At 41.2% G+C, this 23716-nt stretch overlaps 1 protein-coding gene across 1 annotated transcript in view; it reads right to left on the reverse strand.

The window, feature by feature from the left end:
- The window catches only part of LRP1B (LDL receptor related protein 1B), a 1585724-nt gene that overhangs the window by 162970 nt on the left and 1399038 nt on the right, over positions 1 to 23716 (reverse strand). The window contains exon 67 of the mRNA XM_019553609.1: positions 921 to 1037. Within this exon, the coding sequence (XP_019409154.1) occupies positions 921 to 1037 (117 nt within the window). The remainder of the gene's footprint in view (positions 1 to 920; positions 1038 to 23716) is intronic.

Below are 23716 nucleotides of genomic sequence, written 5' to 3' on the forward strand. Positions count from 1 at the left end.
CTTGTGAACCCAGCATTCATTCCTGCCTGTGGCAGGGGGTCAGGCTAGATGATCTGTTCAGGTCCCTCCTGACCCTGGCTACTATGAAACTAAGTGGGGCATTTTGCCCCAGACCAAAGTACACATGCAGAGGTATGCACAGCTGCAAAAAGTATTTTTGGCACTGTAAGCATATACTCCTGTAAGCATATACCCCTGCACTCACTGTAAGCATATACTCCTGCATTCAGCACTGCCTTAGTCAAAATTATATTTCAGGGATTGGGGAAGATACTCATTGAGAATTGTTTTTCATTAATTGGGAAAGAGTTAGACTGATTCTCTGAAACTGGTATTATAGAGCTTTGTTGGAAATGGAAGCTGCTCATGCTGCAGCTTTAGGGGTTATAATGAATGCCTGCCCTTAGATGTGAATAAGCATTTTAGAAACTCTCATTAAATTTAAAATATGGCACTTCTTCCAAAGATTATATGAAGTATAACACATGAAGTAGTGTTTGACCCAAGCAGCACTCCTGCTATTGACAGGTGCCTATCTTCTTAGGAACACACTCAGTGAATTTTGCTGACTTGTACTCAGATACATACTCTACCCTAAGATAGAAAAAGCAAATGAACCAAACCTCTGTTCTATGGCTTAACCGTAAACCTTGTAGTTTGTCAAGTACTCCATTGGATATTATATTTCCCCATTTGTTCATTATATGTTTATAGTGGGTCGCAGATCTTAGTGAAAATAACTCAAGTCAGAGACTTTTTGGAATCACTATTTTAGATTCATGTCAATTCATTTTGAGGATTAAATGCAATTTCAAACAAACGTGAGGTGTACTTGTGTTTTTGTAGGTATTAAAAAAGCCTTCCTTCTTATTAAATAGGCTGTAAAGCTCAAAACATGCCATTAGATAAAAGTTACTTACTGCAGTTTTCTTCATCTGAATTATCTCCACAGTCATTCTGGCTGTCACATCTCCAGTGATCTGGAATACAGTTGTTGTTTTTGCACTGGAATTCATGAGGCCCACAAGTCTTTTTATCTGTAATGAAAATGGCTAGCATTTGTAACATTATATTCCATAAAAGGAGAGCTTAAAAGATCATTACTAAAAGGTGACAGAAATAAGCAATTACATTATTTTAAATGATACTTATTTATTGAAGATAAAAAATACTTTAGATGACAACTTAAAATGATATTGACCCATGGTCAAAACAATGCTAATATCACACAGTAAATGAAAACTCAACTTTCAATGTGAATGCTAAAACTGTAAAACTAGGACAAAAACCATAATGCAATTTCAATTGAGGAGCAGGTGTTCAACACTTTGCTGAAAGGAACATAAAAGGTTTTATTTATATTTCAAATAGAAAATACAAGTGTCAATGTATCTAATTATCACAAGTTTTGAATCTCAGTTTTCACATTAATTTTTCAATACATTTTGCTGTAGTATAAGATGATTTTACTAAATATCAGATTACAGAAATAATTAAACAATAACAATTTATGCAATAGAATACAAAAGGATATATTAGTCAAGAGATATGATTGCACTTATAACATTATAATTTATTGGAATTATGCACACATGTATAACTAATGAAGATCTTTAATTTTAGTTTGTGCTTTCGACCTTATTACTTCTTGCTTCAGAGGCTGGAAGACAGTAGCACATAAAATCAAATTGGGATTTGTTTTCTTCAACTAGTGTGGTATTTTAAAATGGTCATTTACACTCGCAGGATAGTATTGCAGATAAATCCTTTCTGAATGCATGTGCAGTTCTGAACAGCATCACTTCCTGGCTGATGCAGCTACCTTTATGTTTCTTTTGTATTTCAATTATTTTTCTTACTTTAGCCTTTATGGTGTAAGGGAAAGAAGAGAGAATCTAACAAAATAAAAAAAAAAATTATCTGTGACATATTTTCTTTGCAAAAAAAGAACATTCATAATGAGCTTGGTTTATAAAAACCACAATGACATTTTGAAAATTACATGTCACTGCAATGGAATTTCAATAGGAACTTCTTGAATTCCCATTAGGCCATTTTAGAAAATGTCAACTTGGATGCTCTGATGTTATCAATGCCACTTGATGTGTTTGAATTAAGTGGCCATGAAGAAGACAGACTAATAGCAGCAGCCTGAGCCAGGCAAAGTTGTCTGCCTGTGAAGAATATGGGGCTATTGCATGGATTACAGTGACTTATTTCAGCTTGTGATATAGTATGTGTATAAATCCTGGTTTTTAAAGATTTTTTTCCCATTTTAGACCCTTACATTTAGCTTAGCTCTACTTTCCTAACCTCGTGTATCACTTTACATTAGGTAAAAGCAGAGCAATGAATCCTGCATTTGCTCCAGTATTTCTTGTTCTCATCTTCTACTCTTCTCAACTTTTTCCTCAAACTCTTTCACCCACGGTGATGTGCATCCATAAGGAATCTCACTGTAAGAAATGTCCAGCCATTATGTTTTTATCTTTTATATATGTCTTTAGAACTGCCAAGATCTCTATAAAACCTTGCTTAATGATCATGACGTCAGTGATTACTCACTGCTTCTTTCTGTTTCAACCTTTTTGTAAGCCATGAGCAGGCATTAATTTCCATCAGTGGAATTTCCTGAAAACACTCCTATTCCAGACCTGTTCAGGTCTGTGGCTGTTCAGTTGGAGAACGGTGATGAAGTCCTGGTACTGGATGAGATGGAGCACACTTCAGTGGCAGGAGAGGCCAAGCCATGCTCGCTTAAAGAGACAAAGATCCAGACCTCTGCTGCCAAGAGAAAGGAATGGATGGTGGCATTGGGTGACTTCCTTCTGTGGGGCAGGGAAGTATCCATCTGCCAGCCTGATTTTTTTTGGCTTGGGAGGTCTGCTACATGCCAGGAACCCAAGTCTGAGATTAAAAATACTTATCAAATTTAAGATGTCAAGGATAGTTTGCTGAAGACTCATCTGGTCCTCTGACTACTATCCCATGAGCCTCATCCAAGTGGACACTAATGATACAGTCAGAAGTGACTTTCAGAAGATCAAAATGGCTCTAGATGCCAGGTTGAAGGGGGCAGGAGACCAATGTATCCTCAATGATATTTCTACTAAGCTGTAAAGGCCTGGCTAACAGATGCACCCTTGAGATAAAAACATGGCTGCACAAGTAGTGTTACCAGCAGGACTTTAGATTCTTTGCCCATGGGGTAGTGTTCCAAGAAGATGGACTACTGGGAAGAAATGAGGTCTACATGACACAGGGAGGGAAGAGTATCTTCACATACAGGCCTGCTAACCGAGTGAGGAGGAGTGTAAGCAAGGCTTGCTAACTTAGTGAAAAAGTTCACTAGGGGATAGAGACAAAATCCCAGAAGTAAGTAATGAGTCAGGGGACCTGAATAAAACTTAAATAAAGGGAAGCAATAGTGAAAGCTTTAGCAAGGTTCTCAAGAACTAGCTAAGACAATGAGTTTTAGATATCAGAAGTGTTTATATACTAATGTCAGAAGCACGGGGTTCAAACAGGAAGAACTGGAGGTCTTAGTACAATTACAGAATTATGGATACCAGGGATGTGACAGGGTAGTTCAGATGACTGGAATATGACCATGGATGGGTATGGCTTGTTTGGAAAGCATAGGCGGGGGGGCGGGAAGGAGGAGAGGTTACCCTATATATGATAATGGTGTACTTGTGCTCTGAGGTACAAGATGAAATGGAATGTAAGCCTATTGAAAGCCTCTAGGTAAATGCCAATGAAAAGAACAGTGGTGGGGATATCATGGTAGGCTACCAGCCACCAAATCAGGAAAAGGATGATATCTTCCTTAACAATTGACAGAAGCTTCCAAGTCGCAGGACCTAGTTTTACAAGAGGGACTATAATTATTGGTAAATTTGCTGGGAAAAGCAACCCAGCAGGTTTTTTGGAGTCTGTTGGGAATAACTTATTGCTACAGTTGATAGATAGGCTAACTGTGGGGTGGGGGGGAAATGCTCTTGACTTCCTGCTTACCAGCAGAGAGGAGTTGGTTGAGCATATGAAGGTGGACTTAGTAACAGAGACCATGAAATGATAGAGTTCAAGATCCTCAGAGGAGGAAGGAAGAAGAGTAGCACAATAAAGAAATTGGGCTTCAGAAAACCATGCTTTAGGTAATTGGTTGGCAGGATCCATCAGGAAGCGAGGGGGAAACGAGTCCAGAAAAGCTGGGTGTCCTTTAAGGAAGTCCTCTTAAGGGCCCAGAGGCAAGCAATCCTGATGCAAGAGAAGAATGGGAAGTTCAATAGGAGGCCAGCCAGGCAGCAATCTTTTCAATGAGCTGCATTTGAAAAATGAAACTAGCAAAAAAAATGGAATTTTAGTTCTAGCAAAGAGTATATAAGAATATCACACAGGTATGCAGGGAGAAAATTAGGCAGGCCAAGATATGATCTGAGATGCAACTGCCAAAATCTATAATAGAAAATAAAATGAAATTCCATGAAAAAGAACTGCTGTCAAAAGTAAGTGGAGACCCAAGAAATTACAGGATGCTTACGGAATGCAGAAGGTAATCTTGTTATGGATGATACAGAGAAGGTTAAAGTATATAATGGCTCTTTTATTTCAGTCTTCACAAATAGGGGAAACTATCAGGTGATGAGTGCATTTGACAGCAAAGAAAAGAAAAGAACAAACAGCCAATCACAATGGTATAACTAGTTAGGGATAATTTAGAGAAGCTCAATGCATTCAAATCAGTAAGGCATGATGGGATGCACCCTAGAGTGGTGAAGGAATTGGCTGAGGTAATTTCAGACCCACTAGCTATCCTCTTTGTGAAGTTTTAGAGTTGAGGTAAGGTTCCAGATGATTAGAAACTGACAAATAAAGAGCCATCTTCAAGATGGGAAGGAAAAGGATCCATGGTATTTTAGACCAATCAATCTACTTGGAAAGATCATGAAGCACATCCTCACAAAATCTATTTCTATGCACCTAGATGAGAATAAGGTTATCAGGGACAGCCAGCATAGATTCACTAAGAACAAGTGGATTTCTGACAAATATGATTTCCTTTTATAAGGTGACAGACGTGTGGATAGAGGAAGAGCAATGGATGTGATATACCTTGACTTTTACAAGGCTTTTGACATGGTCTTTCATGACAATCTCATTAAGAAGCTAAGGAAATACAGACATCAAAGTATATATGTATTGTAAAATGGATATAGAACTGGTTGGTTCATCAAACTCAACAAGCAGTCATCAGCGGTTCAATGTCTAGTTAGGAGGAGGTATCAAGTGAGATTCTACAGGGGTCTGCATTGTTTAACATCTTCATTAATGATCTATATGACTGAGTGCACATTTAGCAAATTCACCGATGACACCAATTTGGGTGCAGTTGCAGACACTATGGAAGGCAGGGCTAGGATCCAAAATGACATGGATAAGCTAGAAAAATTATCTGCAATCAATCAGATGAGATGCAACAAGGACAAGTGAAAGCTCTGCACTTAGGACAGAATAGCTGCATGACTAAATACAGGCTGGAGTATGATTGGCTAGGCTGCAGAACTGCAGAGAAGCACATGGCAGTTACAGTGGACCATAAATGGAATATAAGACAATAGTGTGCTCTTGCTGGAAAAAAAAAAAAAAAAGCCAACAGCTTACTGGGTTGTACCAATATGAGTGCAAATCAAGGGAAATGATTCTCCCACTTTATTAATCACTGGTGGGGCTCTTGGGTTCAGGTTTGGGCCTATATTTCAAGAAGGATTTATACAGATTGAAAAGATTTCAGTGCAGAGCAACAAAAATGATTATTGGACCTGGGAAGAAAAACTTCTGAGGAAAGGCTGAAAGAACAAGGCTTAATTAGCCTGGGGAGGAGAAGATCAAGGGCTAATTTGATAATAGCCTTTAATACCTGAAAGGCAATTAAAGAGAGCATGGAAATAGTCCATAGTTGACAGGACTAGGAACAATGACTTCAAACTGTAACAAGAGAAATTTAGGTTGGAGATTAGGAGGAACTTTTTGATTATGGCCGTAGTAATATATTCAAACAAAATAATTAGAGAAATTATGAAATCTCCAGTCTTCAAAATTTTCAAGAGCAGGTTAGACAGACACTTGGCTGGGATAGTTTAATTAAGGGTGGTCCTACCTTGATCAGTAGGCTGGACTTGATGACCTTGTGAGGTCTCTTCCAGCCTCACTTTGCTATGATCCTGTGAAATTCGATAACTATTCTGGGAAGAAATTTGAGGCAAGGCTTAAGTGACATCTTGCTAGTGTGTAAAAAAAGTATAAACAAAACCTGTTGCTCCTAACCTTTCTTGGCAAATGCCAAGAGTTATTTAAAACAGAGTTATTCATAGGTAAATGCAATGGTCAGTAGATCACTATGAGTTAATATGGTGGTCCCATTAACTTTCAAGAACCACATTCAGATCTTAGGGGCAGTGCGGTAGGCTCTCTCACTGGTGGAAAAACAACATAAGTGTTTTCCAAACTTCTGTGAAAACAAATAATTTCTCAATAGGAGCATGATATGAAGAAGTAGTTCTGTACACCTAACTGAAATAATGAACAAACAGAGACCTTCAGGAAGAGTAAATAAACTAGTGCTGGAAGGATGCAGAGTGTTGTAAATGTCCTGCTCAGACCATAAAGTAAACCTCTTCTACTTACAGAAAATGGTTGTCTGGTGAAATAGTTTCTAATGTGAGGAACATGATTCCTCTAAGTCGGATATACAGCCTCAGATATAAGCAAGTTGTCAGTTGTAAGTGGGTTCAATTTGGGTTCATGACAGTCCCTTTGTCTTGATTTATTAGATCTTTCAACACTCATCTGATAATGGCTTCAGCTCTGGTTACCAAAACTGCCTTGGCCAGATGGGAACAGCTATCTATCTTATCCAGTCTTCCAGAGTACTCTTTGGATCAATGGAATTGGAAGATGGATTACATCTGGCCAAGGTTATGAGAAAGGCAGCTGAAATGGTCTCTGGACTTTACCTCCCTGTGGAATATAACGTAGGAAACAGATCTTTTATTGGATGTCATTATTCCTGGTAAACATTGTGGATCACTTTGTCCTAAGTTTCCCATTCTTGCTCTTCTTTTTTTTATCCATTTTGTAAGCCTGGTAAATAAGCTACTGTATGAGATATCTTTCATCAGATATGATAGTTCTGGTATCAAAATCATTACGTATCAGGAAGTACCCTTTATTTTTCTACATAATTTTTGTTAAGTTGTCCTTCAGAATCTGAACTGATGTTATTGCCAAGTGGAGGAAATAACAAAGCATTAATTCTTTGAACTGAATTTTACAACATTTTACATGAAGACCTGTTTTGGTTACCTCAATAGTGAAGACTCTATTACTATTATATTGATGTAAAGATGTTGTATAAAGGACACTTTTCACATCTCCTTATGCGAGAGCTTTTGACCAGTTTACTAATCATTAAACATCCTGTAGAATGAATAGAGGAATGTCTAAATAATGCCAATCCATGATGTAGGTTTATTTTAATCAAGCTTGAATGCATTGCAGGCTATCTGATGAAGATGCAAGAGGCCTGACTGAGACTTACACACATTCTTACCATGTATAATGGTTGACTAGAATTAAGCAAAAATTTAAGTAATCATGTTAAATCCACCCATGCTACTCTACTTGGTAGTAGTACTCCCCGGAGCTCTGTTCTTTGTACCTGTGCCAACTTTAATTTTTCTTTGTTGCTCTTTAGATCAAGGGTAAGAAATAGATGGAGTATGCTGTGTAGCTGGGTTTATTTGTGGTGGCACCTTTCATTGTATAAGCCAGATGTCTAAATATGGGTAGACTATATACCTTGTCTCCTTAGGTTAGCAGTGATGAAGGTTAGGAGCTTCATAATTTTTTTAGTGCCAGAGGCAGAACAAATGGAAGGACCTTACACTGGTAGCCTTTCTGACATTTACAGATCCTTATTCAACAGATGTATGAAAGTTTGCATTTTGTAAGTTGAGAGTTGGATTTAGAGCTAGGGCTGTGAATGATAGAACAAGCAATCTGCATAACAAAGGAATACCAACTTGCCATGTTCTTTGATTCCAGGAAAGAGCTGGAATAGAGTACCCTTCTTTGCGACTGACAGGGGGGCTCTTTCTATTGCTTGAAAAGAGAGAAGAAAGATCTTCAGATGTAACAGTCTCTTATAAGATGACTCCTTCAAGAAGTGAAGTAGAAACAGAACACTGCAGTACTGGCAAAAATTCTGATTGAGGCTAAGTAGAGAGGTTCCAAAAAGCCCAACACAGAAGTGATCTAACTTTTTCACTTTACCTTAAGTGCCCTATGTTAGGTCAGGAGGGAACAGAACAGATGCTGGCACATGAGGTGCCTGCACTGGCCAGGACAGCAGGTTGGGGACGCTGTTGGAGAATGCCAAGTTGAGCTCAGTTGACAGGCCACTTAACTGGGTACTGGGCATGGGGGAGCAGTTCCCTCCTCCCTCCCCAACCTGCTCTCTCTGGGAAGGAGGGGGCCAATCCCCAGCACTTGCATTCCCTCACTCACAGTCTTCCATGACAAAATAGTTAGGGGAGGGGGAACCACTCCCCTCCAACCCCTGTGACCAGCATGTAGGAACAAAAATACATGGAGGCAGAGGCTTGGATTTCACCTTCCTCTCCTCCCCACCTACATTTATGAGCCTGTATCCAAGTGGGAAGGAGAGTACCTTCCCTCCTCTCACCACTCTGCCACATAGGGACACAGACATGAGTATTTCACTCCTCTCCTGCCAGGCTGTGGCTGCACCAGTGTCTCTGAGTCTGTATCCCCACATGACAGAGCAGTGAGTGTGACAGCTGAAATTATGTCTGTGTGATAAAAGTGCTTGCTGAAGGCTCTATGAAGATTAGACTAAGTGGTTTTTTTTTGTCATTTCTTTAGATATTAAGTTACATGTTGTTACTAAGAGCCTAATTAAAGTTTAAGACGTAGTAAGGCCTTGTATAAAGTAAGGCCTAGTAAATTTAGCAAAGCCTTGAAGTAGTAAGGCCCAGTGGCATAGTTAAAATTAACCTTATCAAAAGAATGCAAGGCTTGTACTGTTATTAGTCAGTCTAAGGACAATTGAAGTACAAAGAATCTGAGTGGCTGTAAGTTATCAGCACAGTTCAGAAATTATAAATTGGCTGAAACATCCAGAAATCATTCAGAAGCAAAATTCTTCTTTGAAAAGGATTAATTAGCTGTTGACCTGGATCAGTGGGCCCATGGATCTCGAGGAGCCCAAGGACTGAATACCAGGGTCCTTCCTGGTACCTCTCAGACAGCAGTGATCAGGGACACCTGACTCCACTGAGCTTTGAGGAAAGAGAAACTGGTCATACATCAGGCTTTAGAAGGGACTGCCAATAAGTTGCTGACAAATTATTCTTGTCTGTCATTGTTTGTCTTGTTACTACATGTAGTTGTGTATTTGTTAAGTCAACAAAACTTTCTTACCTTTTTGCCCCCTGACCCCCCACACTCTCAGTCAATCCCGAACCCTCCACTGGCAGCTGGGACAAGTGAGGGGAACAGCTCCCCTCTCCTCACTTCTTTGCCACACAAGGATCAGGGGCAGGGACACAGATGCCAGGATTGTATACATAGAGCTACAGATGCTCCCTTTCCCCTGCCCCCTGCCTAAGGCTGACAGCTCAGAGTAGCTGAGTACAGCTGAGTTCCAGAGTGCTGCCCCGTGTCAGGAGTTAACATGGATCTGCAAAGCATCCTGGGATGCTGGAGGACTGTGACCTAACTTGATTCAGGAGGGGATTTGGTACTGAAGTTCAATAGACTGGTCTAACCTAACCAGATTAAATCTGATACTACCTCCATCCAGGTATATCTAAAAACAGTTTCTGTCATTTTGAAACTAGTCTATGTGCACTGAGCTTCTGTTACAGGGTTAAACTGGTTTCTGATCACTTATACCGGATTATGCATAAATTCTGTCCTAAAGCCCATTGATCTGTTACTAGTGTGAATCTTGAAATATGTAGAGATGATTCCCAAATTTAGAAGACAGAAGGGTATAAATCCTGGCAAATATATCGTAACAGGTATTTATTACTTGATACAGAAACTCATGGTACCAGAAGCATATATTTTCCTTTTGTGAGAGTATTTTTAGGCATCTATGCAGGTTTTGAAATTTGGGGATGTTATAATCAGGTGTGGGGAGTTTATTTGAATTTTTATAAAAAGTATCTGACAACAAAATCTGTGGTAGATGCACATAATTTAAAAAAAATATCCTCAACCTTACTAAGCCCATGCACTCACATATAAAAACTGACATAAAAAGCAAATGAAACACAGTCACACCTATAAATCATACTTGTATTGATACTTTATAATGTTACTATATACTATCTGATCTAAAGAATACAAACATAAAACCAGATAATGAAAGCTTGCTAAGATTGGATAGCATTTTACATCTACCCAGTCCCAATAGGACTTGTCATGTAAACTATCACATAATGTAAGTAACAATACCACAATCTGGCCTATAATTTTTAATTGTTAGGCAAGAGAGCTTCAAGTAATAAACTTCCCATTGGTTCTTTGAAAAAAAAAATCTCTGCGTTTTAATTATTGACTGATCATCATGTTTTCCAGTTCTCCTTTGAGCATGAGAATAAAATCTAAAGAAAAAAAACCTTAAAGGACTGAATCTACTCTGAAACTTTCAAAGACCAATCAGAGTCTCTTCCACACATCCTTTAAAGCAATTTTACAAACCTAACATATTCATTCAATTTAATATCTTCTGTACCATAAGGTGGCAAATGCTGACTAAGCAAAACATATACAACTACGAAGCACTTAGGTAAAAAAGGAATCATCCTTTATACTAGCAGCAGTGCTAAGCAAGCATTTTTTAAATGAACTATACACTATTAAAAGTTTGTATTAACATCAATATTAACAGAACTGTACTACACAGAACTCATAGCTTTGTAATTGCATTTAGGTTTTTAAGAAAAATAGTCATATGTAAAACCTCATAAAATCTATAAAAGCCAGTGATAGATCAAATTTAATCCTTTGAAAATACAGTAACTTTTAATTATATATATATATATAAAGTGCTGATATCAAGGAAACAATGCACTTGCCTCTCAAAACATATCTGTTGGAAGAGTTAGGTTTTTGCATACCAGTTTTGTTTTTTAAATGAATATACTTTTTTAAATAATGGGGATTGTATGGATTGTATCACTTAATTAGTAACATGCTTTTAGCATCACTTTTCCACAATAGCTACTTTGATGGAGCACATGGAAAGTATCACAATTCATTTTTCAATTTAATCATTTGTGATTTTTCTCTTCTCCCTCAAAACCTTTTACGCATCTTGTACGGTGAACAATATTGATCTTAAGGTTATATTTGTAGTTTGTTTTGGTTGCGCTACAAAATGCAAATCCTGAAATCTAAAAACCAGGGACTCTGTCCAAACTGATGAGGAAAAAAAAAGAGAATACAGGGTCCTGAAAGGGTCCGCCCCATTTCCTTGAGGTTTGTGATGAAGAGACTTGGCCTGAGTGATTGGAGGTATAACTTGAATGGATGGGCTGCCGAGTGAGGCTGACATAACCCAGTGGCCTGTTTCAGATAAATTAACCCTGTCCCTCTAGCATGAGTCCCTATGGGAATAATATTATTCATTTGGAATTGAGAATGTGGTCTTCACTGGAGATTCACTAATGGACTTTAATAGTGTGGTAGCTCTATGTAGGTGTATGTGGATGGAGACATCATGGAGAGTAAGGAAATAGGTCATGATAACTGGTACTTTCTCTTGTGACAGTAGTTGACATGAGGCTTGCAGACAGGAAGTGAAATATGCTGGAGGTCCATAGTTGCATCTCATTAGCAAGGCTAATCTGAGTTGACATGGCAAGAGGACATGCTCTAGACAGCTGCTGTCCATTGCATTCTTTTCTCATTGGTAGTCTGGAAGCAGGCACTTGAAATAATTACTATACAACTACTGAAAGTGATTTTAGAATTCATAAGCAGACTGATTTAGCCAACAGAGCATAAATATGTTTAGGACAGATCAAAGATTTTTTTCTAAATGGTAATTAAAAACTGATCTGAAAACCTTCAACCAAAGGTTTTGCCATGTATCCATCAACTGAGAAATAAGGCAAAAATATTTATGAATCACTGGCACACAAAGGATTGGTAGTTACCCACCAAAATATTTAGTACCTGCATTTCTCAACAGCTTTTGAATAGCAGACATTGTTGGCCAATGCTATGGATAGAGTTGTTGCATTTTGGGTTTCATCTTGGAACCCATAATCTTAGAAGCCTTAGATGCCTATGCAAGTATCCAGTATAGATACTTATTATGTATAGGTTTAGTTCCCTGATCTATTGAGGGAAGGTAAGTAGGCTACAGGCTGGTATGTCCCCTGGCCTGTCTAGTCTTTTTACATAGAGTTAAGTGGTTTGTGTAAAGTTGGGCAGCTTGCATAAGCATTGCATGTGCTCAGTAGGCCAAAAGGTTCCAGAGACTGTGAACCTTTGAACTGATATGAGGTAATGACTCAGTTTTTGCTTCTGAGCATGCCCAGTTGTGTTTAGGTTATGCTACTTGGTTTGTTGCAAAAGTGCTGGTAAGTAGATGCCACCTTTCCTGAGGTGCACAGTGATTTAATTGGAATGGGTGATAATTGATTGATGATTGGCATCACCTCTGTGAGGATGACTGTGCTGGAGATGGATTCTTGGCCTTAACTCCCTCTGAAGCACGTGTGAGGGTTCTAGAACATCTGAACTTTCTCCCTCAGTGATGTCACTGACCTACTTTTACCTTCAGAGCATGCTCAGGGTAAATAATTCTAGGTGAGAAATTTACCCAATGTAAAGTGTTACCTGATAGATTAAGTGCCATGTGTGGAGTGCAAGTGAGAAGCGTAGAGGTAGAAGGAAACATGTACACAACATTGTCATTGGTGTAGGAGTTGAGTGACAGTGATTGACAGGTGTGTGAGATGAAAGGTATGCAAGAGACAGGTGCGGTGTGACTTCAACTGGAAATTCGTCTCTGGTTTGGACTGAGATTGTGTGTCTGAGTGGGAAAGCATCGTTTGTGTGTGAAGTTGGCACAGTCAAGTCTGTTATATATTAATCAGAGTTCATCGTGAGTCTGAGGGAGTGGGTGAACCAGCATTACTGCAGAGTGAATGATATATGGATCTGGTTGTCAGGGAGACTTACACTAAGAAGGCAGTACTCCAGAGTGACCATCCATTCATTCTATAATTGAGGACTTGGTAGTGTATCACCTTACCCTCAGCAAGTGAGATGCCAATTACCCGCGGTTAAGGGGAAAGGCATAGAAATCCTTGCTAGCTCTGTATCACTCCCGAGAGGAAACAAGTTGTGACAGATCACCACCTTGCAGTGAATTGGGGTCATTGACGTTTTGTACATATGTTCTTTACTAGTCTCCATTTTGACACTGCTCCTAGTATCACACTGTTACGAGTTGTCATTTAGTTTCTTCCTTAATACAAGTTGGTGAGCCTAACTCAGGGGTGGGCAAGATGCGGCCCGCCAGGCCATTCTAGCTGGCCTGCGGGATCCCTAAAAAATTTAGAAAATTAATATTAATCTGCCCTCGGCTGCCTGTCATGCGGCCCTCAATGGCTTGCCAAAACTCAGTGAGCAGTGGTTCATTGTGCCTTTGGGTGGGGTTAGGCTGTAAACGAACACCCAAAGGAAATTAATCCTTTAGGGGCTGATAATTCTCAGAAGGATAGCAGCGGACTCGACCAAACTGTCACGTTCTGGCTCTCTTTTCCTACAACTGGTTCAAAGGATGGTTGACAGAGGTGGCATGAACAAAGGCTATAAGAAAGGCTTGCACCCAAGGCTTGTACTAGTCATCATCATCAAAGAATGTTATTTGGGATTTGTTGGTTTATTGTGTGGTGCGAGTGAACCTGGGACTGCAGCTAGAGTGTGCCAGGGACTGCATCAGAGCCTATAGTATGTTGTGTTGTGTGTTCAGTTGGTGTTGTGTTAAGCTAGATAGGTGAGTTGAGAGGATTGAGAGCAGGGGTGCAAGTGTGTGTATGCAAAGTGAGGGTCTGGGGGACCAAGTCATCTGTGGGGCTGTCAGTGTCTGCAACACCCTCGCAAGGAGGCAAAGCAAAGTTTGCTCTCTATTTCTCTCTCCTTTGTTATTTTCCCTACCTTTGCTATTTGAATTCTGTTGATTATTGTTGTCTGTTAAGGGCTGATGTCTTTATAATATAGTCTTATTGCTGAACTATGAATTGAGTCTGTAAGTTATTTACTAATGAACTGTATTACGTTAAGTTACAGCTGGGCTGTAACCTTAGATTTAATGAGAATTGAGGCCCCACCACCCTTTTACTGGGCTAATCTCTGGGAGGATTAACAGTCTGATTTGAATAATTAAGAGATTAGCGTGCAACCTCTTAAAGAATAGGGTGGATGGATCTAGGTTCCTAATCTCTGGTATTTCAAAGAAATACTCACCTTTATCCTGTCCTATAGGAGAGCAATGGGGTGCCAGCAGTATTCTAGAATGAGCTATGGAGGGGGGAGGGTTTGATGCAAGTCCTTCATCAGATGGGACCCTTGCCCTGCTGGAATGTTTCATTTATTAAAAAAAACCTGACTGTTTATTGCAATCCTGTTAGTGGAGCACAAGCAACATTAACCACTTGGTTCTTTCAAGAACCCAGCTGTTCTGGATCTTATAGAATAGGAATAAGTTACAATTTGGCTAAAACTGCTCAACACAAAACCAACTGTCTGTAAGCCAAGCCCCTACAAAGTTTGATGCTGGCAGTAAGAAAACAGTATTAAGTTTGTTTTTGGAATGTCAGAGCAGTGTGTCAAGAATCAAAGACCTTGCAGATCATGACAGAGATGGACAACTATTCAATGAAATCCCAGGAATCAGCAGAAGGAACGTGATAGGTGCAGTCATGAAGTAATTCAAGGGAGAAAAGAAATGCCTCATTTACTCAGGCTGAAATGACAATGAGTATTCAGAGGGAGTAGTTCTCATCATGACAAACTCTGCAGAGAACTCACTCATCAGATGGGAACATATTAATCAATACATCATATATGCCAGATCCCACACCAGATTCTTGAGGATGTCATTCATACAGTGCTATGCTCTGATAGAGGAACATGATGACAGTGAGAAAGATGAGTTGTACAATTGCCTCCAATGTATGATTGACAGAATACCAAAACACCACTTACGCTTTGTGAAGGGTGACTTTAATGCTCGAGTAAGACGTGACAGCCAAGAAATGGAAAGAGCAATGGTGGGGAATCATCACCCAAAGTATTAGGGATTATTGAATTGTGCATCGTTTCTGCTGCAGGTATTGCAAACACTTTCTTCACAAATGCATATACAGAAAAACATGCAGATTTCTTGGTGGAAAAACAAGCAAACCAAAGCAAGACCAAAAAATCAGCATCTATTTAAAATTTAGAGCATGAATCCAAGATGCAAGAGCATCCTGAGCAACCAGTGCTATCAATGAACACTATTATTGTACTGCCAGAGTGAAAATAAAGCAGGGAAAGATAAAATTCAAATAGAAAGAAGGGGGAAGTATAAAAAAAAGAAAACAAAAAGCTCATAATGAAAAATTTCTGCTTGAACTGAAAACCATAGTTGAGGCATTGAGAGAGCCAAAGGAAGGTGAAAGCCAGATTGGAACAGAAAGGAAGGAGAAAAAAAAAACCTGGATAGGGCTCAGAGAGGATGTTGTTCAAACTGCAGCATTGTTTGTGAATATATATAGAGCAAGAAGCTAAGAAACATGCGCCCCCCCCCAGTGAGGAAAGAAGAGCACGACGAAGGAAACAGTATTGGGAAAAGTAAGGAATAGTTCAGGAAAGCAGGCAAAACAGTGAAAAGTAGTATGAGGAAAGATAAACAAATACATTAATGAATGAGTTCTTGAAGCTAAAGCTTCCTGATACACAGATTTCCCTTGATTTATGAGGGTTCTGTATGTGCGAATTCATGCTTATGCAATGACCCTTTTGATACCAGAATTTTGTTATATGCAAAGTAAATTCACTCTTATGCAATTGACGTGGTGGAAACTCACAGTCAGCTGCTTTGTCTGGTGCACTGTGGGAATGACACACTAAAATATAGATCCTCCTGTGTGGATCTGTACTACTCACTTCTTGTCTGTGACATGTTTCTGTAGTTGCCATCCCCATTATGATAGTGGCCTGTGCTTGCGTGTACTATCTGCTGTTGGTGAATACCAAAATTGTCTTGTAAAAGTGGTAAAATTGGTCAGGGAGTCAGTACAGTAAATGTCTTGGAACATATCTTTATTTGTTACATTGTAAAATGGGTTCCCTTTATGCAAATTTGAGTTACACACCGTTTTCCAGGAGTTCGGGAACGCATATACAGCATAAAACAAGGGAAACCAGTAGCAGAAGACTAAAGAGCTGTTTTATCAAGTGATTAAAAATGTGTGGGAATGTCAATGGGAATGAGCTAAATGAATCAGTCAAAACCAAAAACGATAACATGTTTACAAATAAGATAGAAGAGAAAAATAGATGGATAGAATATCTCAAAGTTCTCAATAGGACCAACCCAATCTCAGTACTTGAAAACCAATTCAATAAAGATGATGGACATACATATCACAGTTAAGAAGCTGTAAAACAAGTAGACAGAATACGAAGCTACAGATGATGGGCTGAAAGTATCTGAGCCAACCATTGTAAGAAAATTTGGAAGAGCGTTCAAGTCTAAGAGAAAAGAAAAATTCATCCTGAACAATGAAAATATGAAATGACTGTCAGAAAACCTAGGAAGTGAGCTCTTAATGATTACAACAGAAGGAGAATTGCATTACACTTTGTCATAGTAACACCCTTCTACAGTGTGACACTATGCAGTATGAAAAAGGGCAGTAGAATACATTGGATCCATGCCCAAAAGATTGTGTAGATGAGATATTCACACTAAGGCTAGAGACAGACATTCAAAAAGTCTGAGCCTGAATTGATTCAGTCTTTACAGGTTAGTCTAACCTGCAGAGAGTAAGCTGCTTTCCAAGTGGATAAGCATTCAGTACGTGCCTGCAATAGCTCAAGCCAGAAGCCTGGGGGTGCTAAATCCTTCCTTTCCACAGGAAAGGAAACCTGAGCAGGGTTGCAGCCAGGCCCTGGGAGGCTGACCCCAGCAGCTCACTGACAGTTGGAAGCAATCCAGGCACACAGGGTTGCTAGGCCCCAGAAAGGAACTCTTCCCTTTTCAAACCTCTCCCCCACCACCCCGGGCCAGGAGGGGGGCCCTGTTTGGTTTTGGGGGGGACTCTTCTCCCTCCTCCTCTCTACACTCTAGTGAGGTGGAGAGAGGGGTTCTTTGAAGCTGCCTTGCTCCCATCACTGTAGGGTGGGAGGGGGGGCTTTATGGCATGCTGGCAAGCTCCAGGGGAGGACTCTTCCCCTTACTCCTCCCACCCCACGGCAGGGGAAGGCTCTGTTCAATGCTGGGGGGGACTCTTCCCCCTCTGCTTCCTCCCCTAAGAGGGGCAGTAGGAGCACGGAGCTCAGCTGGGCAGGGTGTGGGTGTGAGGGTGGGGGGGTATAAGGACACCCAACCTCAAAGAGGGTAAGACCCATGCTTGACCCTGCAGGGAAGCAGGAGGCAGGGCTCCCTCCACTCCCAGAAGAGTGCTGGGACCTGCACAGTGGGAAATGGGGGAAGCAGCTGGCTCCAGTGCAGGACTTTCCCCACTGTGAGGGCTGGAGATGCAGGCTCAGGGAGCAGAACCACAGGGATAAGGCAAGTTTTGCTCCCTTTCCCTGTGCAGTGCTGCCTGGAGCCACACCTGCACAGGGCACAAGTGCCCTGACCTCCCTGCCTGCTGCTACTGCCAGGCAGTGGGGACTAAATGCAGACCTGCACCCCGCCCAGCTGAGCTTTGTGCTCCTGCTGCCCCTCTGTGGGGAGGAAGGTGAGGGGGAAGAGTTCCCCTTAGCAGGGAACAGAGCCTCCTCCCACCCCTGCTCTGGGGCCAAGCAGCATTGCATGGAGCCCCCCCAGCAGTCCCCTGGAAGCAGAGGGGGAGGGGAAGAGAAGGAAGAATCCCCATTCAGCACCTCACAGAGTCTCCCTCCCCACCCTGAGAGGAGGAGGTGGAAGAGTCCCCCCAGAATAGAACAGAGGCCTTAATGAGGCATTGCATAAACCAGTTTGAGCCAAATCAGTTAAGTATGATACTATATTCAATTATGTTTATCTCAAAGTGGTTTTGGCCATTTTGAAACTGTTTTATGTGCACTGAATGTCTGTTCTGTTACAGGTTTAAACTAGTTTCTGATCACTTAAAATGGTTTAGTGTAATGTCTGTCCCTAGCATAAAGGACATCAAAAAAGTGTATGTCAATTTGCAGAATCCTGACTCCTGTGTTGCCTCCAGGTGAGCCTTGCCCTGTCGTTCTGTGGAGCATTTTTTTGTGACCCCTGGATATCCAGAGGTCTAATTTTGTCCCCGCACTACTTTTTTTTGTTCATTTTGAGTATAGCTAGATCTTTGTAGCTTAGATTTTATTTACAGATCCATAGAATTAATGGATATTTCTACAATGCATATCTCTTCTTATGTTTAAATGCTTTTTGAAAGTCAATGGAGTCAGTCCTCCAGGAAAGACACTCTGGTTTCAGCCAGAGCATCTCTGTGGTACTCTGCTACCCCTGGAACTGTCCAAGGTAAGTTAGGGAATGAGGTGGTGGGGTTACGGGTGTGGTTGAACATGAATAGGTGTAGGGAGAGGCAGGGGGATGTTGGGGGGATGGGAGTGGATGGGGTTCTTGGGGGCTATGGGGAGTGAACGAAGGTGTTGGGTGGTGTGGGGAGTGGTGTGGGTGGGGAAGTCCCAGTGGGTGGGGACATGGAGGGGCTTAAGCAGGGGATGCCACATGCTTTCCCTGCCATCTGGCCCAGATGGCCCCGGCAGCAGCAGGCAGCATGGCTTTCACTCTGCTGTAGGCATAGGTGGGCAGTGACAAGGCACTGTGTGACCTGGACTCCTACATAGTGAATGGACCTGGCCTGGCCCACTAGTGCACGGTCCTGGACGAGACACTCTGGGTCTATTCAGCATGTAGGAGTCCGGGTCACACAGTGCCATGTCACTGCCCACCTATGCCTGCAGCACAGACACAGCCACATTGCTTGCTGCCACTGGCACCGCTGGGGCTGGGGGGGCGGGGCAGATGTGTGGAGCCCTGTGCGGGGCCGTGGGGTGGTGAGGCGGGAAGGTGGGGGTGGGGGGTGAGCAGCCAGAGCCAGTGATGTGCAGCTGCCACAGAGCTGGTGGAGCAGGTCATGCAGGTACAGGAACCATGTGACCCACTTCAGTGCAACTGGACTAGTGAGTCCCGCTGACCTGAGTCCTGCCATGGGCCATCTCCCCGCAGGCACAGTGAGGCGGGAGGCATTGCTCCTGAAGGCAGGACCCAGAGCAGTGCACAGGGACTGTGTGCCGAGCCACTCCAGGTCCTGCCAGGACTGGGGCCACTGACGCTGCCGGGCCAGCCTGGTCCCATGGCAACAGGACCCGGCCTGCGTTCTGCATCTGGTCCTGCCATCATAGGACTGGGCCAGCCTGGGGCATGAGTGGCCCTAGTGCTGGAAGGACCCAGCACAGCTCAGCATGTGGCCCCTGTGTGCTGCACTGGGCCCTGCTGCCATGGGACCAGGCTGGCCTGGTTGTGTGAGTGGCCCCAGTGATGGTAGGATCTGGCATGGCTCGGCACACAGTCCCTGCTGGACCCTAATGGGGAGGCCCCTGCAGGTCCCTGCCAGCACATGGTCCCTGCAGCAGGAGGTAAGTTATGGGCCCTGTGCAGGCAGGCAGTTGCCCTGCAGGGGGGAACTGCAGCCCTGTATGGGGGGGCTATGGCCCTGCAGAGTGCCTGGGACCCTGCATAGGAGGGATCTGGCACTGCAGGGGGGAGCTGGGGCCCTTTGGGGGAGCAGTCCATGTGCTGTTGGGGGGAGCTGCACCCTTTGGGTGCCAGGGGAACCAGCCCTCCTGAGCAACTGCCCCACAAGTTCCCCCACACCCACAGTCCCCCCCCACAATCATCCCACATCTACCCACACACCAACCCATATCCCTCCACACCCACCCACAAGCATCCCACCTTCCTCCACACCTCTTCCCACCCCTTCCTGCAAACTCCACTTCCTCTCATCACAGGTGAAGAAAACCAAAAGCACACACTAACACACATGGACATTAAGAATTTATTTTATCATGATGATAGAGACACTGGTGGGCTTCCAAATTGCTTTAACCTTGTAAATATACCAATAACACACTGCCCTACTGTTGTATTCCTCTCTTTCTCTTTCTCTCTGTGTGTGTGTGTATGTGTGTGTGTGTGTGCGCGCACAGAGTGGTCTTTTGTTCTAATTGTAGAAGAACATGGATTTTGGGGTATTTAAAAAAATGGATTTTGCTGCAGTAGTCCAGATGGCACAAGGGGTAGTATCCCCGAATACCAGTAGCGAGCTTTCTAGGGCAGCTTTTTGTATGAATGGGGCCAGGATAAGGCATCTTTTATACTGCTGGAGACAGCACAGGTGCTGGCCCCCAGCTCTAGCTCCCCCTGGCTGTAGATCTGGGAGGAGCCAGGCAAGGTTATTTTGCCCCAAGTGGCACAGTTTGTTCCACAACAAAATGCATGTCCCATGTATGCTGAAGCAAAAAGCCCCAGTTCAAATTTGCACCACTTCTATTTGAGCTTCTGCAAGCACATGTGCCTGTATGTGTGGATGCACCCATGGTGGCAATCAGAACCCATCTAAGCCCTGTGCCCTGGTGCATCCCTACGCTGCTGCTGATAGGGGTTACTCTTTCCATTTTTGCCAATCCTAGCTTGGCTTTAACCCTTATCCAGAGCCATATATCTATAAGTATTTACTTAATCTTTTCCTTGGGATAATATGCCTCATGTTGGCTTATAGGAAAAAAAGTCAGATCTTACTCTACCTACTATGTTTCTAAGGGTGAGTAAACATGAGACACTGCACAGCAGTAGTAAGTCAGTCAAAAACTGCACTAATAAGCTACTGCATGGTGTTATTAGACAGTAGTAGTAGCAGCACAGGAACTGTCACACAAAAACCGTGTGCCGGTGTTAATGCATAGTAAATATAGTCACTGTACATTCAGCTAGTACTTCAGTAAGGAAGTACTAAACTAAATACACAGTAACAAAGACACTTTAATGAATTTGTAGATATGCCCTTTGTAGACTATTTGGCAAGTAAGTATGATACAGTTCCATAAGTATATGAAAATCAGATAATATAAAAATGGGCGAGTCTTCCTTACTGTTTTGTGTGACTTAGTTTTATGTGTATGATGATTGTACATTGCAGAAATATATGCCATAACAGGTTTTAGGGACCCAAATAAGGTAGAAAAAGATTGTACTTTAGCTGAGTAATTGGCTGAGTAGAAATTACCTATCACTTATCCTTGCTTATTGTAAAGGATCATCTTTACAATCACTCTTAATAAGTAGGATATGTATTCTTGTTTCGTGCTTAAAACCAGCTAAAATCACTACAGCTCATCTAAGAAATTAAAAACAAAAAGGTCAAAAAGAAGGAGAATCTAAAAGAGGGAGAAAAGTTTACGAAGTATGAAACAGTTAATCCGGACTTGTAATACTGTAATTTTTAATCTAATTAAAGGGAACAATATTAACTTCCAGTGTAAGAAAAGAACAATATATTTTTGTAATATATCTTATTAAAAACTCTGCAATACATTCCTGTAAAGATAAAATTACAATTTCAATCCAAAGTGTTCTAGAGACATTCATATGTTCTTCAAATATTGAAGATACTTTGTTAAATTTCACCTTTGAAAAACGTATTATGCTAGTCACTTAGAATGGCTCAATTAATAAAGTTTTCAAAGAAACAGAAGCTATTAAAAAGTTTTCTACCATGCTTCTCTTTTAAATATATCATAGCACAACCAAGGTTCAAAATTTAAGGATAATGATCTATGTAAAAAGTGACCATTCAGCGCACTAATTCCTAGCATTGCTTTCCAGCAGAGCAAAATCTGTGTTTCTATGTAGTGCTTCAATAATTATTATTGGAAATATATTCATTTGTAGGAGGCCCCATTCAAGTATTTTTTTTTTTAAATTAATAAGTTTTGTCTATAAGAACATAACATTGTAAAAAAGTTTCAGGATCAATACTTTATACAGGATGGAATGAAGAATTTTAAAGCCACTACATCACTTGCACTTATTGTTCCATTTATTCTGTAGTAAAGTATATATTGTTTGACTTGTTTGAGGAAAATAAGCATGTTGCCAATTTCTAGAAGAAGGATTTGTATTTTTTGCAACTAAAGTATCATCCCAGACAATGAGAGGATATCTTTTTACTTTGGAATATCTATCAGGGTGCTTCATCAGAAACAGGCAAAACAAAAATATCATAGATAATTATACACATTATTACATGAGATGAAAACAAATAGCCTAGATACTTTCAATTTTGAATGTGCACAGTCTTTTTTAAAATAATTTCATAATTAGTGCAGAAATGCAAGCAGCAAACCCTGTCCATCATGGAACAGATACTAAAATCTGCCCGGTTATAGCAATGAGACAAAAAATGTATTGTGAAAAGATAGGAAAATCCCACTGCAACATAAAAAACAAATGAAAAGTTCTCAGATTCAAGGCTAGAAATTATTTTCAGTATCAACGTTGCCACTTTTCATACCATCACAAGGATTTTAACCTTGGCTACTGCAGTCCTAGATAATAATTCTTATTTAATCTTTCCAAGTCAGTGGTTTTTAAAGTGTCCACTGCTGGACTTCACAAGACTGAAATCCAATTCCCTGTGCCAAGAAATTAATCAGACCTTCAAAAATGTATGTTCAACATGCTCAATACAGCCTAATGCCAGTTGTAAAGTGTTACATTTTTTAAAAAATCCACAAATGCCAACATTCACAAATTGGAGGGAAAAATGTTCACATTTGTTAATATGTAAATCCTATTCTGACCAAACAACGTAAAAATATTGACACCATTTTTTGTCCTTAGAGTATTATTTGGAGAGTAAGATTTCTGTAAAGGCTCCACACCTCACTAAATGAGCCAGAACTCAAACTATCAAAGAAAAACACCCCAGATTCAAATATACTGAAAAAAATATTACTTATGGAAGATTTTTAGTGATGGAAGTTTGTGATGATAGGGCTTTCTGGCACTCAAGATGCTTCACTGGACTGACTACACGGAAGTTATATGGACATGACGCTGAATACCAGGCTCCAGTTAACATCCATCTGGGCTGACATATGACTATGTACAGACATTACATTTCTACCAGGAGAATTGCTGCTTTTTCAGTAGAAACTAGGGGCAATCATTCAATTACTCATGGGAAAACTTTCTTCTATCAGGAGAATGGTCTTCCAGGCTTCAACCTGAAAGATCTCCTTTGCAATGGAGTTTCACAGGAATGAATGTCTGTACGCTGTTTCGCTCCCCTCCCAGTCTACTCAGTAAGGGGAGTACAGCAACAGGCTCCTGCTCTCCACCTTTTCCCCACAT

The sequence above is a fragment of the Crocodylus porosus genome, unplaced genomic scaffold (genome assembly GCF_001723895.1).
Source record: "Crocodylus porosus isolate Cpor-Errol unplaced genomic scaffold, CroPor_comp1, whole genome shotgun sequence".
NCBI classification, from domain to species: domain Eukaryota; kingdom Metazoa; phylum Chordata; order Crocodylia; family Crocodylidae; genus Crocodylus; species Crocodylus porosus.